Here is a 16,013-nt window from a genome sequence, read left to right as displayed (position 1 = left end):
CAATCAATCTCATAAATTATCAATCTCATAATTTTTTTTTTTGAGGGACTCATAATTATTTTTTATTTATGGTTGCTCACACCCCCGAGGCCTCCTTTAAATATGGAAACCTCTGTATTAATTTCAAACAAACAAAGTCCATCTGCACATTGTGGTTGAGCCTGAAAGTCTTGCTTATCATAAAAGCATTTAAAGGTCTTACAATTTTTGGTAAAGAGTAATTTTAAGTTTAATATAAAAAAGGGTAATTTTATTAATATTTATTAAAAATAGCAAGGGGACTCTTACACTTTTTTGAACCCATCATCAATTACCACATGTTCCACAACCGTACAAGAAAAGTTTATATAATTGTGTCATTATCTATTTTCTATATTCAGCATTGAAAAAATTAAAAATTCTATACTCAAACATCATTCATGACACTTACACACTTCTTTGGTATTTTATCTATTTTCATGTGTAAACACAGAATGGGTTATATATAGCACCTGTCCTATTAGGGATATGGATTTCAAAGCAAAAAATTAATGTAAAAAATATGCTCTCACCTGGGTCTTTTTAAATTTAATAATAATAATAATATATACTGTAATAATATATGATATATTAATTTTGCCCTAAAAAATTGATATTTTAATTTTAAAATTATTTCAAACCTAAAGTAATTGTAAACCACAGTCCACACATAACTTTTAGAGTGTGTTTGTTTCGGAGAACACAAGTACTTGAAAGAACGGTACGACATATACTAAAACATTATATGACAAAACATGGATGTATTAAGAGAGATAATAATTTTTGCTCAAAAAAAAAAGAGAGATAATAATTTGTATGTTGAAAAATATTAAGAGGGTTATACACACAAAGTCAATCAAGTCGTAAATTGTGATCAACTTCTTTTTTGTGTGTAAACCTCAATCAGGTCGTAACTCCCGATTTTTTTTTTCCAACATGACATAACCTAGCTTCAATTTTTGGACTAAATATAAGAATGTTAATTAAGGTTCTCATTGACTTTATTGAAGCCTTCCTCGTTGTTCCCTTTTAATTAATTCGAAGAATTTGCAAGACATTATAGGCTGGATATTACGCAAACATGTCTTATGTACTCCATATAGTTGTACCAAAAAAAAAAAAAAAAGGAAAGAACCGCATAGCATTAATCTCAAAAGGAAAAAGAAAGAATAAATGAAAAATATTTAATTTTAATTCGAAGCATGTATCATTGTGTGCATGGACATACATACCTTGACAGGGTAATGGCAAAGCAGAGGAAGTTCGGCAGTATCACCAGTTTGTACATAATAGAATTCATTACTAAGGCAAGTTTCAACACTGCATGCATGCAATTAAAAAAAAAAAAATTAATGCCAATTTCTTAGTTCAAATATATCATTTAGAAACAACGAACATTAGCAATGGTTTTAATTAACTTTAATTTCCATCATCTACATAATCATATCATATATATTTTTAAACTCAATTTCTTACTTGGAATTTGAACGTGAGATCATAGCCACCCAATCACCATATCTTGGTTTGGAAACTCCCGTGACCGTCACCGCGACAAACTCCTCATCCGACAAGCTTGAATTTGAATGGATATCGAGTTTAAGATAAGGACTTAAAATAGAACAATCATTCAAAATTCGTCTATTTATCAATCTAAAGTCAGACATTGAAGGGCAATGGAAGAAAAAAAGTAAAATGGATACACTTAGGATTTGGCATTTGAGTTTGAGAACCCAATTTGAGGATTCCATGATTGAAGAAGAAGAGGGAAAAGGAAAACTAGAATTTGGCAAAGGGTGAGATGTGCTTAATTAATAGTAATGATAACACTTAGGATTTGGCAAAGGGTGATATGTGCTTTTATAAGGGAAGAAACATGCAGTTGTGAAATACTATGTGGTAACTGACCATGGGTTCAAAAATTACACAACTCTCAGATAAAATATTGGAAGCATAAATTTTAGAGCTTTAAAACGTCAAATGTAATGTATTCATTCCAAATTTAAAATCAAATTCAATTGACTTTTTAATTGTTTTTTAGTTTATCTTTACTTACATTTCATTCTGAGATACTATATCTACAATATAATCCTTTTTTAGGAATTTATTTTATTTTATTTTATTATTTTTTATCTATAATAATAATAATAATAATAATAATAATAATAATAATAATAATAATAATAATAATAATAATAATAATAATAATAATAATAATAATAATAATAATAATAATAATAATAATAATAATAAAATTATATTTTCATCGTTTTCTCTCCTAGGGTTTTTCGATCAGATTGTTCTACAACCTTGATCGCTTTGTGTTTCGCTCCCCTCTTATTATGGCTGGTAAAAATTCATGTTGCTGCTACGTGTTTGAATTTAAATTGCTTTTCTTGATTGCCTGTTTACCTAATTTTCAATTATGGATCATTTACTCTTGCCGGTGCCGCATCATACGTACATATATATCCTAATTGTAACAGCGTGGCTATTTGATTTTTACTTCCAACCGTTCAAAATTGTTATTGGTCGCAGTGATTCTCTATTATTTTCTAGTGTCCATCCTTTAACAGCTCTACAGAATCCTCCTGATGATAAGCTTCAATATAATGTGAGTATCCTTGATTCATGACTTATTGGTAGTGGAAGCGGTGTATTTTGTTGATAAAAGTGTCTGCTAATCAATTGAGTGGAACATGATGCTATTGCCTATTAATGTTGTGATGACTATTACACCCAATTGATTTTTGCATTGCCTTTCATCACATGACTATTACACCTTTCGTCATGGTAATAAAGGCTTCATGGTAATGGAGTTGTTTCAATTTTGGTGCTAGCTGTTTTGGTATTTGGCACGGTTAACCACTAGTTTATGTTTCCACACAAAGGTGTATACCATGAATATAATCGGATGCTTTCCTTACTTCGGAGCAACATCGGATAATGGTTAGTACAACAATGAGTCTGATAAGTTGGAATTGTCGGGGTCTAGGTAGCCCGAGCGCAATTCCCGACTTGAAATACCTAGTTCGACACTTCACTCCGGATCTGCTCTTCTTAAGTGGGACTTTAGCCCATCGAAATAAAATTGAAGATTTACGTTACTTGCTTGGTTTTGATTCTTGTATTACTGTTGACCGTACCGGTAGGGGCGGGGTCTTGCTTTATTTTGGCGTCATTCTTCCAATTGCACTCTTGTTGATTTTTCTAATAATCACATCACGTTGAAATTATTGATTCTGTTCTTGGTGCTTGGAGACTTACCAGTTATTATGGCTATCCAAATGGAGGTCGTAGAATTGTTGCGTGGAATTTTCTTCGTCAACTTGCTAACCAATTTGTCGGGCCATGGTGCATTTTTGGAGATTTCAATGACATTCTGGATGCTAGCAAAAAAAGAGGACGCAATAATAGACCTCAATTGTTGATTAATGGCTTCCGTCAAGCTGTTCTTGACTCCGGTTTGTCTGATGTCCCAGTTGAAGGCTACCCCTTTACATGGTTCAAAAGTCTTGGCACGCCGCAAGCGGTGGAAGAAAGGTTAGATCAGGCTCTTGCTAATAGCTTATGGTTCAATTTCTTTCCAGAAGCTTTAGTAGAAACTCTTATGGCACCTGCTTCTGATCATTATCCCATTCTTTTTAATCGTCGCCCTATACCTCGGCCTCATCTTAATAAGCGTCATTTTCGGTATGAAAATGCGTGGCATTTAGAACCGGGGTTTAAGAAGATGGTTACTAACTCTTGGCAGGTTTATTCAAATAATTCTATCATGCCTAAGATGTCCTCTTGTGCGGAAGAAATGGTCGTCTGGAGTAAAGCTCATTGCCATAAATTGAAAAGCGAAATCGAAGATTGTCGGCGCCAATTGCATATTATGCGCACCACTTCTTCTGGTGAGGGACATGTTCGAAATTTTGAGTTGAGAAAGAGAATGCAACATTTACTAGCTCAGGATGATGCTTATTGGAGGCAACGTGCAAAGACCCATTGGTATAGGGATGGTGATGAAGGTGAGAAAAACACAAGAAGGAGGGTTGGATTGTGTTAGATTTTTCTTCGTTTTCTCCTAAGCTAAAAATCACTGATCAAAAGCAGATAAAGTTCTCCTTCGTTTTCCAATGCTCCTGAACACAATCAAGAGACTTCCTATGCTCAAGCACAACTGCAAGAGACTTCTATTCAAACAAAAATTACAAAGAAAAATGTTTGAGGTTGAACACTTGATATACAATCAGTGGTGTTCACAATACAAATCAGATACAGACTCTTAAGACTCTAGAATTTCTAAGATATGAAAGTTGTTAAGAAATTATGCAGAACAATTTTGACAGAGTTTTGGCACTTGTAAATTGTTGTTGAGTCCTTGTCATTCTCTAAGTCTTCACTCCTTTAGCAAGGGAATATGGTTGCTCATACTTTAGCAAGGGCGGCCTGTTCTTGGGCTAGTCACCGTATTTTTGATTTTTTATCCTTCTTGTATTGAACATTGGTTGATTAATGATAATAGTTAACTTTGCTTTGGTCAAAAAAAAAGTCTTCACTTCTTTATATAGAGGTGTGAAAGAGACGTTATGAATTGCCAGCACATCAAAATAGAGTCGTTTGAAGCTTTGATCAATCACTAATGATCTTTTGCCTGATATGGTTATTGTCCTATTAAGGATCAATTTCAAATCCATTCCAAGTCTGAAGGAACATCGTTGCAGGCATAGCTGTTTTTCTTGTCCTGTAGCAAAGACAAAAACAGAGTAGTGGAGGTAGTGGTTGTACACTTCGTACAATTGTACTGTGTCAACGCTCTTCAAAGAACACGCATCCAATGCTTTCAAATCCTTTCAAAATAGTCTTTGCTTCACTCTTCTGGTCTTCTGCAATGCTTAGACGAGATTAAATCCATTGAACAACCTTTGAAGCTTTAAGTCTTGCATATCCTGATGAACTTCAGCTTCTGGTGATCTTGCTTCTGATGAGATGCTTCTGATGAACTTGCTTCTGATGACGTCATCACTTCAGGAGCACTTCTCTTCAGATGCTTCAAGCTTCCTTTTTGTTGATTCCATTGCTCTCTTTTGTTCTTCCAGAACCTATTTAAGATATCAAATTTTTGTCGATGGTCCTGTACATTTGAACAAATATTAGCATATCCAATTGACAATTTTTTTTAATACCTTGTTATCATCAAAACTCTCAACGGGTAATGTTAAACACATTTTGTTTCAACAATCTCCCCCTTTTTGATGATGACAAACATTAGTATTTAAAATGTGCAATTGTTGTTAATCTAATTAACAAGTTGACTATAAGGGTTTGAGGTTTGTAAGCTCCCCTTGAGTCCAATAGTACTTTAAGGTGAGGTTTGTAAGCTCCCTCTGAGTTATATCCATGTTAATTAAATTCATCATTAAAAACGTAATAACACTCAGAATGATCTCACATTAATAGACTAAGAGATAAGAAGAGGGTCCTATTAATTTAACTTGATTGGAATTAAATTAATGGGGCTCAAAGCCTATAAATACTATACATCTACTCCCCCTTTTGTCATCAACAAAAAGTATAAAATAAAGACAAAAAGAAAGAGATGGGAAAAAGATAGTGAGAAAAAATTCTATATGAGACATAAACATTAGTTCAAAAGCAAAAAAGACAACTGATCAGTAGCGCAAAAACTTTGTTCGGAAGCAAAATTAGATCAGATGCAGAATTAAACCAGAAGCAAAATTGGTTCAGAAGTAGTTAAACAAAGAAACTTAAGAAAAACTAAACAAGCTAAAAATAAGGTGTGCAACTAAGGCTGGCTTGTTTCTGAAGCAACTCTTGAAGTAACTTGTTTGTAAGCTCAGATTGCTTTCTCATCTCTTCCTTGAATTCATTATTGCTCTTGATCAGGTTTTGTTCTCTAATCCTTGCTTCTTCCAGTTTTGCTTCTGTGGAGGACTTGTATTCAAGTAGAAGTAGTTTCTGATCTAGAAGTTCTTTCCTCAGCTTCTTGTTTTCATTTTCTAACTCAGCATTCCTTTGCAGCAACGCTAGTTTTTTAGATACTGGATTGACATTCAACTTTGTCAACCAGTTGAAACTCAGCTCTCTTGGATGTATACCTATTGGAATGAAATCAGTAGCATTTCTTTCTCTTAAGCATAGAAGAGTTTGCACCCAAGTTCTTAGAACTTTCACTTCTTGCAAATTGTTATCAACCCCTTTCAGCCAATCTTGAAGCTTGTTTTGAGCAGAGTCTTGAGCATCAAGACATGTTCTCTGAAGTTCAGTCAAGACAAAATCTACTCTCTCTTTCAATCTCTTCCACTGCTTCTCATAGCTGTCTTTATGAATCAGATTATTTCTTGCTTGAACCAGCTTGTTCAGCTCCTGAAATATATTCTCACACACATCTGCTAAAATAGTAGAATCTAGAAACAGGGTGGGTGGAGAAGGAACATTTGTTTTGGCAGGAGCACAAGGTTGAATGGCTAAGTTTGAAGGTTCAGAAACATTAGAGGATGATGCAGTATGAATATTGGTCTCTAAAGGTTTATTAGGAACAGAAGTTATGGCCACAGAGGATGAGTTAAATACTTCAACCTCAACATCAGAATCTTCTGATGTGATCATAAAATTAGGTTTACTGAATTTTTCCAAAGATGGAGGAGACTCAATATTATCAGGGACAAGTTGTTCAGGAACAGAATGTTCAGGAACAAAATGTTCAGGAACAGAGACATCTGGGCAGATTGTTGAGGCCATTTGTACGTTTGGTGCTTGTTGTTGGGGGTTTTCTAAAGCAACTTTAGTAGAAGCTACTTTAGAGGCTTTCTCTAGGTTAGGCTCAACACCTGGTAATTCACCAGAATAATGATTGACCAGATTCTCTAAGATAGAAGGTTCTGAAGTATGGGTAGTTGAAGTGCGATGAGATGATGATGACTTATTGTGATTTGAAGACTCAGGACCTACATGTTCACCTATGACTTCTGCATCAGCAAGAATAAAACTAAGAGGTTCTATCATTGGTGGTTGATAAGGATGACTTGCAGGTAGTCTTTCACAAACTTTGTTTCTCATCTCAGACATCTCACCTATGCTCTTCATAATTTGTTGGTACATAGGTACATATTCCTCACGAGCAGGCTTTTTGTGGAGTTTGGTGGATGGTGAAAGGCCTTTGTTTATGGTTGTATAGATTTTGCCTAAAGGGACATCATCTAAATCTGAGGAGGTTGAGGAGGTTGATTGAGAGATAGAGGTTGATCTAGATTCTATTATAATAGTATTTGCATTATGTGGAGAAACAAGATTACCTCTATCAGCTTCTGAAGCATCAGCTTCTGAATTTTCTTCTGCTAGTTCACCAGTAATCATCAACAAACTTCTAGCTTCTGAAGTCACCAACTCTTGTACTTCTTCAGTAGCCTTTACAACTTGTTGTGCACTAATACCAACATCTTCCCTTGCTATGCTTGATACGGGAACTTCAATCCCATTTGCAAGTTCCCTGATCTTTGCAAGTGTAGCAGCATCTTCAGCCTTCTTCTTCTCTAATTCTTTTGCAACTAATTCAGTAGCAGCTGCAATCTAATCTTCTTCTTCTACATAAATTGATTCCTTCATTTTTCTTACAGCTGTCTTTCTCTTCTTCTTTGGAATTGAAGGTTGATTAGGCAGAGGTTGTGAAGATTCAGCTGTCTTTCCATTTCTTGTTCTTTTGGTTAAGATCTTATCAGCCTCAAGATCTTCAACCTCTTCTTGAATAGTTGGTATAGCAGGACCAACTATGTTCTCCTGAACCGCAGCTTTCTCCTTCTTAGCTTTCTTGGCTTTCTTGGCAGGTTGTTCAGTAGCATCATCCAGATACTCAGCTTGTGTGAGAGCCTTCCTCTTTGTACTTTTGCTCTTGGCCACAGGCAAGGCACCACCATAGATGGTGTCTGGAATGTCACATAGCCTGATTGTCTCACCAGTACTCTCAAAATGATCCATGATGTAGTTCATCCTGACTTCAATAGGGTCTTGTTTGCAGATTGGAGGAAAACCATCCATTAGATCAGATACAACATTTGACTCCTTCAAATCTGTGCTAAGCTTCTTAAAAGCTCCCTTCTCTATCAGCTTCATCTTTCTGAGAGTTTGTCCATTGATCACTTTGCCTGTTTCAGTGCCAAGTTGATCATCAGTGAAGATGTTGAGCTCGTTAAGTACTTTCAGAATTCCTCCTTGATGAAGAATCTCTGAAATCAACCTTCCATAGGGAATCCAGCACCTTCTGTTATCTTGGCTTTCCCTGAGCTCTTTGATCATGTGCTTGAAGATGTACTTGGGCAAATTTGCACTCTCCTTTGTAATGAAGTAGTCAAGAAACACTCTGTGCTCCAAGGAAGGTTGATCTCCACCACCTCCTTTTGGTAGAAGATTTTCATTTTGTATCTTCAGGAGCAGTTTCTTCTCCATGGTCAAATCACAGTAAGCACATTTCTTCTTGCTATTAAACATGGACCTGTTCACGACTTCATTCCAAGGACTATTCTTGTTGTTGTCCAGACCATCTTTGAAACTTCTTCCTGATGGTCTTCTGATTACATAAGCAATCACTTCTTGAGAGACGAAGACAGGAATTCCCATGATGCTTGACCTAATCTCTGTAACTATGAAAGGTTCCAAACCAATTTCTTTTCTTGATTTTCCAGCAAGAGTAGGATCAATCAGAACCTTCTCATCCATTTCCGCCTGAGCAGCTTTGCGATCATATACTTGTGCTCTAACCCAGAAATGCCTAACTAGGTTCTTGTAAGTTGGACCATTCAACATGTTGAAGTAATCCATCAGACCTTGAGCTTCATAGTATCTTCTGAGCTCGCATCTATGATATGCTAAGGAAATGAAATCCACAAGATTTTCTGTTTGAACATTGAGTTCCCATTCCTCTAAGGACATAGTTCTTCTTCTGATTTCATACGCAGAAGTTTCTTGTGTACTTGATTTTGGAACTACTTCTTGCAGGCTTGATTCTGGAATGGAGCTTGAAGATGCCATTGATGAGAATGAAGTTTTAGGGTTCTAGGGATTTGTTTGAAGAGGACGAGTTTACTTCGCAGAGAATCGGTGTGAAAAGTAGAAAGTGTAGGTTGTGAAGGGAGTAGTGTGTGTTTTGTCTAAGTGTTTTGAGCAAAAACATTTGCAATTTAGAAGGGGACAAACAAACACATCACTGATGACATATGTGGCACAAGATAGTACATTCAAAGCTTAAAATCATCATTGCTCTCTTACGTTATACACCAATACACTTAAGTCAAGTTGAATTTTCTCAGAGTAACTGCCAAGTTAGTGGGACACGTGTTACTAAAAAGTAACTTCCAACTTTTCCACTAACTCTGTTATTCAGGAGGAAAGAGTCCTCCTTCTGAAGTTAAGATGCTGACGTCATCTTCATAAGCACATTTTCCTCAGAATCTCAGTCAAGAGCTTCTGATGGACCATTTCTTTTGAACAGACTTCAGGACCTAACTTCTAGTTCAGGGGCAAGCAAATTTAATCAGACAAAAAGTGCATGTTCAAATTTTTCTTAATAAAATCAAATATTTCCACAGTTAAAGGCTTAGTAAATATATCAGCCCATTGATGTTCAGTATCAATCAATTGTATATCTAAAATTTCTTTTTGAACATAGTCTCTAATAAAGTGGTGTTTGATTTCAATATGCTTGGCTCTTGAATGTAGAATAGGATTCTTTGACAAATAAATAGCAGCATTATTATCACAATAAATGGGAATACTGTTAGCATTAATCTGATAGTCTTCCAACTGATGTTTCATCCAAAGTAGTTGTGTACAACAACTTGCAGCTGAGATGTATTCTGCTTCTGTTGTAGACATAGCAATAGTTGCTTGTCTTTTACAAGCCCAAGATATCAGATTCTCCCCCAAGAACTGGCAGCTGCCACTGGTTGATTTTCTTTCAATCCTGTCTCCAGCATAATCAGCATCACAAAATCCAACCAACTGATAATCTAAGGATTTCCTATAAAGGAGTCCAAGATTAGTTGTTCCTTTCAAATACCTGAAGATTCTCTTAATAGCAGTTAAATGAGATTCTCTATGATCTGACTGGAATCTTGCACACAAGCATACACTGAATAAAATATCTGGCCTAGATGCAGTGAGGTATAACAAAGAACCAATCATACCTCTATACAGCTTCTGGTCTACTGTTGTTCAAGTATCTTCTTTGCTTAAGGTGCAGGTTGGATGCATTAGAGTGTTCATCACTTTACAATCTTCCAGCTTGAACTTCTTCAGAAGCTCCTTAGTATACTTTGTTTGATGAACATATACTCCATCTTTGCTTTGGTTGATTTGAATTCCAAGGAAGAACTTCAATTCTCCCATCATGCTCATTTCAAATTCATCCTACATTAACTTAGAGAATTCCTTGCAAAGAGATGCATTAGTAGAACCAAATATTATATCATCAACATATATCTGCACAACAAGAATGTCTTTCTCAAGATTCATTCTGAAGAGTGTTGTGTCAACCTGATCTCTTTTAAAATCATTTTTGATCAAGAAATTACTTAGCCTATCATACCAAGCTCTGGGAGCTTGTTTGAGACCATATAGTGATTTCTTAAGTTTGTACACATGGTCAGGATGCTTAAGATCCTCAAAACCAGGGGGTTGTTTGACAAACACTTCTTCTGATACAACTCCATTGAGAAATGCACTCTTTACATCCATCTGATATAATATTATGCCATCATTAACTGCATAGGATAGAAGTAACCTGATTGCTTCCAATCTTGCAACTAGAGCAAATGTTTCAGTATAATCAATGTCTTCTTGCTGACTGTAACCGTGTGCAACAAGTCTAGCTTTGTTTATGACTACTTCACCTTGTTCATTCAACTTATTTATGAATACCCATTTTGTTCCAATAATGTTCTTCTACTGAGGTTTGGGTACCATATCCCACACGTCATTCCTTTGAAACTGATTGAGCTCTTCTTTGATAGCTAGTATCCATCCATCATCTGAAAGTGTTTCATCAACTGTAGCAGGTTCAATCACTGATAACAACCCTATCATAGACTCTTCTTGTCAGAAGTATGATCTTGTTCTTCTATGACTCTCTTTGTTCCCAATGATTTGATCCTCAGGATGTGAAGACTTGTACTTGAATGTATTCTTGGATTGATTAGCTTGCTGAGAGCCATCTTGAGCTTCCTCAGAAGCTACTTCATCTTGAGCTTCTGAAGTTGGTTCAGCTTCTGGACTATCTTCAGATTCAACAATCTGATCAGGTTCTGGAGGTTCTTCAGGAACCTGTATATCTGCAAAACTTTCACCTTACTCTGGAGTTTTATTTCCAGGTTCTTTGTCATCAAATTTAACGTGCATTAATTCTTCAACACACAGTGTCTCTGAATTATACACGTTGTATGCCTTTGACCTTTTAGAGTAACCTAAAAAGATTCCTCTTTGGGCCTTGACATCAAATTTCTTTAGGTAGAGCTTGTTATTTAGAATGTAACAGGTACATCCAAATTGATAAAAGTAAGAGATATTGGGTCTTCTTCCCTTAAAGAGTTCATATGTTGTTTTCTCCAAGATAAGTCTGATATAGATTCTATTTTGGACATAACATGTTGTATTCACTGCTTCTGCCCATATATATTTAGCCAAATTATTTTTATGAATCATGGTTCTAGCCATTTCTTGTAAAGTTCTATTCTTTCTCTCTACAACCCCATTTTGCTGTGGAGTTCTAGGAGAAGAGAATTCATGGACAATTCCAAGTTTTTCACAAAAATTTTCAAATGGCTCATTTTCAAATTCTCCACCATGACCACTTCTTACTTTTAAAATCTTCATTTCTTTCAAATTCTCCACCATGACCACTTCTTACTTTTCAGGAATTTTACCCAAGTCCATCTGTTGTAATCATGAACAATAATGTAACGCCCACTTTTTCATAATTAATATTTAAGTGATTTATGGCTTTTTATTAGAATATTATGTGAATTATTATATATATATATATATATTGGTAGAAGATATGTTAATAATATAAGTATTTTCTTAAGTGGAGGAGAAATATTGTTATTAGTAGAAATAATTAAATTATTAAGAGAAAGAGTAAGTTGTGGTGAGAAGAGCAATTAGGGAATGAATAAAAGTCTGTAATTGGGAGAGAAAATTAGAACGCGTACAACAGAGAAAAGAAGAGAGAAAGAAGAGAAGTCAGAGAGAACCCTAAAGAACGAAGAACGCGGCTGTTGGATTTCAGAATCATAATCTAAGGTAAGGGTGAGACTAACTCTCATTATTAACAAGTTTTGATTCATAGAAGTGGTCAATTGTTGTAGGTTTAAGGGATTGGGATTAGGTCAAAAATCATTAAAAGTGGAAGAATTAAGTGGATTTTGATGTAGGTTGATGTAGACAGATGTTAATTAGTAATAGAAAACGTTTAGAAGTTGATTAGTGATGAATTTAGAGGGCTGGGAAGTGAAATTTGTGTGCTGAGATGAGACGAGAGCTGCGACAGAACCCTATTCTGTCATCGCTCGCAGCTGCGAGCGATCCTACTCGCACCTGCGAGTAACCCCTTAGCTCGCCACTGCGAGCAATGTTGTGCGCAACTGCGAGCTCCTCCGTTGAGCTCGCCATTGCGAGTTGTTTAGCTCGCAACTGCGAGTTAGTGCAGTACAGACCTGATGTGGTGCGAAATTGTGTCCTTTCGCCCGTTCCTTTGATGAGTTGGTTTCTGATGTTTATATTATAGATGATGTTGCTAATTACGATGTTCCAGTGATGCTGTTTTGATGTAATGAACTGATGGGGATCATTTGTTAATTAATTTAACATTAAAAATGAAGATTGTTGCATTTAGAGTCGAGTTGTTGCATAGTCGGCGATGGGGGCTTAATGCCTGACAGGTTTTTATGACCTTAGCGATGGGGGCTTAATGCCCGACGGTCCAAATATGACCTTAGCGATGGGGGCTTAATGCCCTGGTGGTACCACATGCATGTTGTTGTTGTCTAAGTTGTTGTTGATGTTGTTGTTACATTGTAGAGTCATCATAACTAAAAATAAATGATGAATGTTGTGATGATGTTGCTGTTTTGATGTTGTTGTTGCTATCCCATTAATTATAATGATGTAAATGGAGTGAATTAAGATGAATATGTTACCCTTGAATAACTATGAAGTTGTGGATTACTTAACCTCGTTAAATGATGATTAAATGATGATATTAATGTTAGATATATGCTGTTGGTTATCTTTTATGAATTATTATTTGTTTTTAATGAATGTGAAATCTCACCCCTTCTGCGTATATGTTGCCTCGACCGTGGGTAATGTGCAGGTAATAAGGACTAGCTGTGTTCGTGAGTAGACTCCTCACTTCGTGTCGTCTAGGATGCTCTGATACGTAACGGGATGGGGGTGTCTGATGATTGTTTTCCTTGTTACGTATTTTATTTAATAAATGTTGAACATTTTATGAAGACTATTTGAGATGTTAAGTTGTGGCCTTTCGTGCCAAGATTTTATGTGACGTTACGAACTAAATTTCCGCTGCATTTGATTATTGAATTTTATAAAGACAGGTTGCTTAAATAAATAGTAATTTCCCATTATTATTATTTGTTGTTAAATGATGTATTGATGTATGTGATGCTCCGTTATGTTGATGAACTCTGATAATTTTAATGAAATTTTTAAGTTGGGAAAACGGGGTGTTACAATTGGTATCAGAGCAGGTCGGTCCGTCCGGCCAAGTAGTGAGTCAAGTTGTGTCATTTTAGCATTTGGAATACCATTATTATGTTATTCTAAACGTTGTGTGTTGTGCAGCAAAGAAGAGTAGATCTGGAGGCTGCAAACCTTATCTGTTACAAGAGGACTAGAATGGCTGGAAGAAATGATGTTGCGATTGCTGCTGCTTTGGAAGCTGTAGCCCAAGCTGTAGGACAACAACCAAATGCTGGTGTTGGTGTTAATGCTGACGTAAGGATGTTGGAGGCCTTTCTGAGAAATCATCCTCCCACTTTCAAAGGAAGGTACGACCCTGATGGAGCACAGGCATGGCTCAAGGAGATTGAGAAGGTGTTCAGGGTTATGCAATGTACTGATGATCAGAAGGTGCGTTTTGGTACGCACATGCTATCTGAGGAGGCTGATGACTGGTGGGTGGGTCTTTTACCTGAATTAGAGCAAGGTGGTGCGGCTATTACTTGGGCTGTGTTTAAGGGAGAGTTCCTAAACAGATATTTTCCTGAAGATGTTCGTGGAAGGAAAGAGGTCGAGTTCCTTAAGCTGAAGCAAGGAAACATGTCGGTGACAGAGTATGCGGCAAAGTTTGTGGAGCTGGCTCAGTTCTATCCACACTATACTGGAGACAATGCTGAGTTTTCTAAATGTATCAAGTTTGAGAATGGTTTGCGTCCTCATATTAAGCGAGCCATTGGTTACCAACAGATCCGTGACTTTTCGGCGTTGGTGAGCAGGTGCAGAATCTATGAAGATGATTCGAAGGCTCATTATAAGATTATGAATGAGCGAAGGGGTAAGCAGCAACAGAATCGTGGGAAGCCTTATAGTACTCCAGCTGATAAGGGCAAGCAAAGAGTGAATGATGAGAGGAAGCCTAAGAAGAACGAGACTCCTGCTGGGATTGTTTGTTACAAATGTGGAGAAAAAGGTCACAAGAGTAATGCTTGTGGTGCTACTGAGGCGAGAGGGTGCTACCGTTGTGGTGTCAAAGGGCATACAGTTGCAGAATGCAAGCACGATAACACTATTTGTTTCAATTGCGGTGGGAAAGGACATATTTCTGCTCAGTGTACTGAACCAAAGAAGGCCCCGACCAGGGGTAAGGTTTTTGCTTTGACTGGTACTCAGACTGAGAATGAGGATCGTTTGATCAGAGGTACTTGCTACATTAATGATACTCCTTTAGTTGCTATTATTGATACTGGTGCTACACATTGTTTTGTTGCTTTTGATTGTGTTTCTAAGTTGGGCCTTGCTATGTCTGATATGAATGGAGAAATGGTTGTCGAAACTCCAGCTAAGGGTTCGGTGACCACTTCTCTCGTCTGTTTACGTTGTCCCCTGTCTATGTTTGATCGTGATTTTGAGATTGATTTAGTATGTCTACCTTTGAGTGGAATGGATGTGATTCTTGGTATGAACTGGTTAGAGTACAACCATGTTCTCATTAATTGTTTTAGTAAGTCGGAGCATTTCTCTTCTGCTGAAGAGGAAAGTGGCGCGGAGTTTTTGTCTACTAAGCAGCTAAAGCAGCTAGAACGCGATGGAATCCTAATGTTTTCTTTGATGGCATCCTTATCTTTGGAGAATCAAGCAGTGATCGATAAGTTACAAGTAGTGTGGGATTTCCCTGAAGTTTTTCCTGATGAAATTCCTGATGTGCCACCGGAAAGAGAAGTTGAATTTTCTATTGATCTTGTTCCAGGAACGAAGCCTGTGTCTATGGCACCTTACCGTATGTCAGCTTCTGAGTTGGCTGAGTTGAAGAAACAGTTAGAAGATCTACTCGACAAGAAGTTTATTAGACCAAGTGTTTCACCTTGGGGAGCTCCAGTGTTACTGGTTAAGAAGAAAGATGGCAGTATGAGGTTGTGTATTGATTATCGACAGTTGAACAAAGTAACTATAAAGAATAGGTATCCACTTCCAAGAATTGATGACTTGATAGATCAGTTAGTGGGTGCACGAGTGTTCAGCAAGATTGACTTGAGGTCGGGTTATCACCAGATTAAAGTGAGAGATGAAGATATGCAGAAGACGGCTTTTAGGACGCGATATGGACATTATGAATATAAGGTGATGCCTTTTGGTGTTAGTAATGCACCTGGTGTATTTATGGAGTATATGAATCGCATTTTTCATGCATTTTTGGATCGCTTCGTGGTTGTGTTCATTGATGATATTCTGATTTATTCTAAGACGGAGGAAGAACATGC

At 36.7% G+C, this 16,013-nt stretch overlaps 1 protein-coding gene, 1 long non-coding RNA gene and 1 pseudogene across 2 annotated transcripts; 1 reads left to right on the top strand and 2 right to left on the bottom strand.

Annotated features, from left to right (window-relative positions):
- Nucleotides 1-1,293: 1,293 nt before the first annotated feature.
- LOC146955017 (uncharacterized) lies at nucleotides 1,294-1,806 on the bottom strand. Its single transcript, XR_015015838.1, has 3 exons — nucleotides 1,719-1,806; nucleotides 1,495-1,590; nucleotides 1,294-1,338 (listed from the first exon to the last, which is right to left on the bottom strand). It is a non-coding gene; the product is annotated as an uncharacterized LOC146955017 (long non-coding RNA).
- A 999-nt stretch (nucleotides 1,807-2,805) lies between these two features.
- On the top strand, nucleotides 2,806-4,069 carry LOC146955016 (uncharacterized). The gene is made up of 2 exons (XM_085747309.1): nucleotides 2,806-2,825; nucleotides 3,286-4,069. Exons 1-2 carry the CDS (start codon nucleotides 2,806-2,808, stop codon nucleotides 4,067-4,069), a joined length of 804 nt encoding a protein of 267 aa, XP_085603435.1.
- A 5,477-nt stretch (nucleotides 4,070-9,546) lies between these two features.
- On the bottom strand, nucleotides 9,547-10,293 carry LOC146955015 (secreted RxLR effector protein 161 pseudogene; annotated as a pseudogene).
- Between the last annotated feature and the right edge of the window lie 5,720 nt (nucleotides 10,294-16,013).

Source organism: Medicago sativa, chromosome 1, assembly GCF_051527215.1.
Source record: "Medicago sativa cultivar Bolivia chromosome 1, Bolivia_mono, whole genome shotgun sequence".
NCBI lineage: Eukaryota > Viridiplantae > Streptophyta > Magnoliopsida > Fabales > Fabaceae > Medicago > Medicago sativa.
Note: the sequence above shows the minus strand (reverse complement) of the source record. Positions and strands in the feature narration are given on the sequence as shown.

Bases quoted from the DNA above. Each gene is read 5' to 3' on its own strand.
- LOC146955016 (XM_085747309.1), top strand. From the start codon at position 2,806: ATGGTAATAAAGGCTTCATG. The intron at 2,826-3,285 runs GTAATGGAGTTG...GAGACTTACCAG, and splicing joins ATGGTAATAAAGGCTTCATG to TTATTATGGCTATCCAAATG.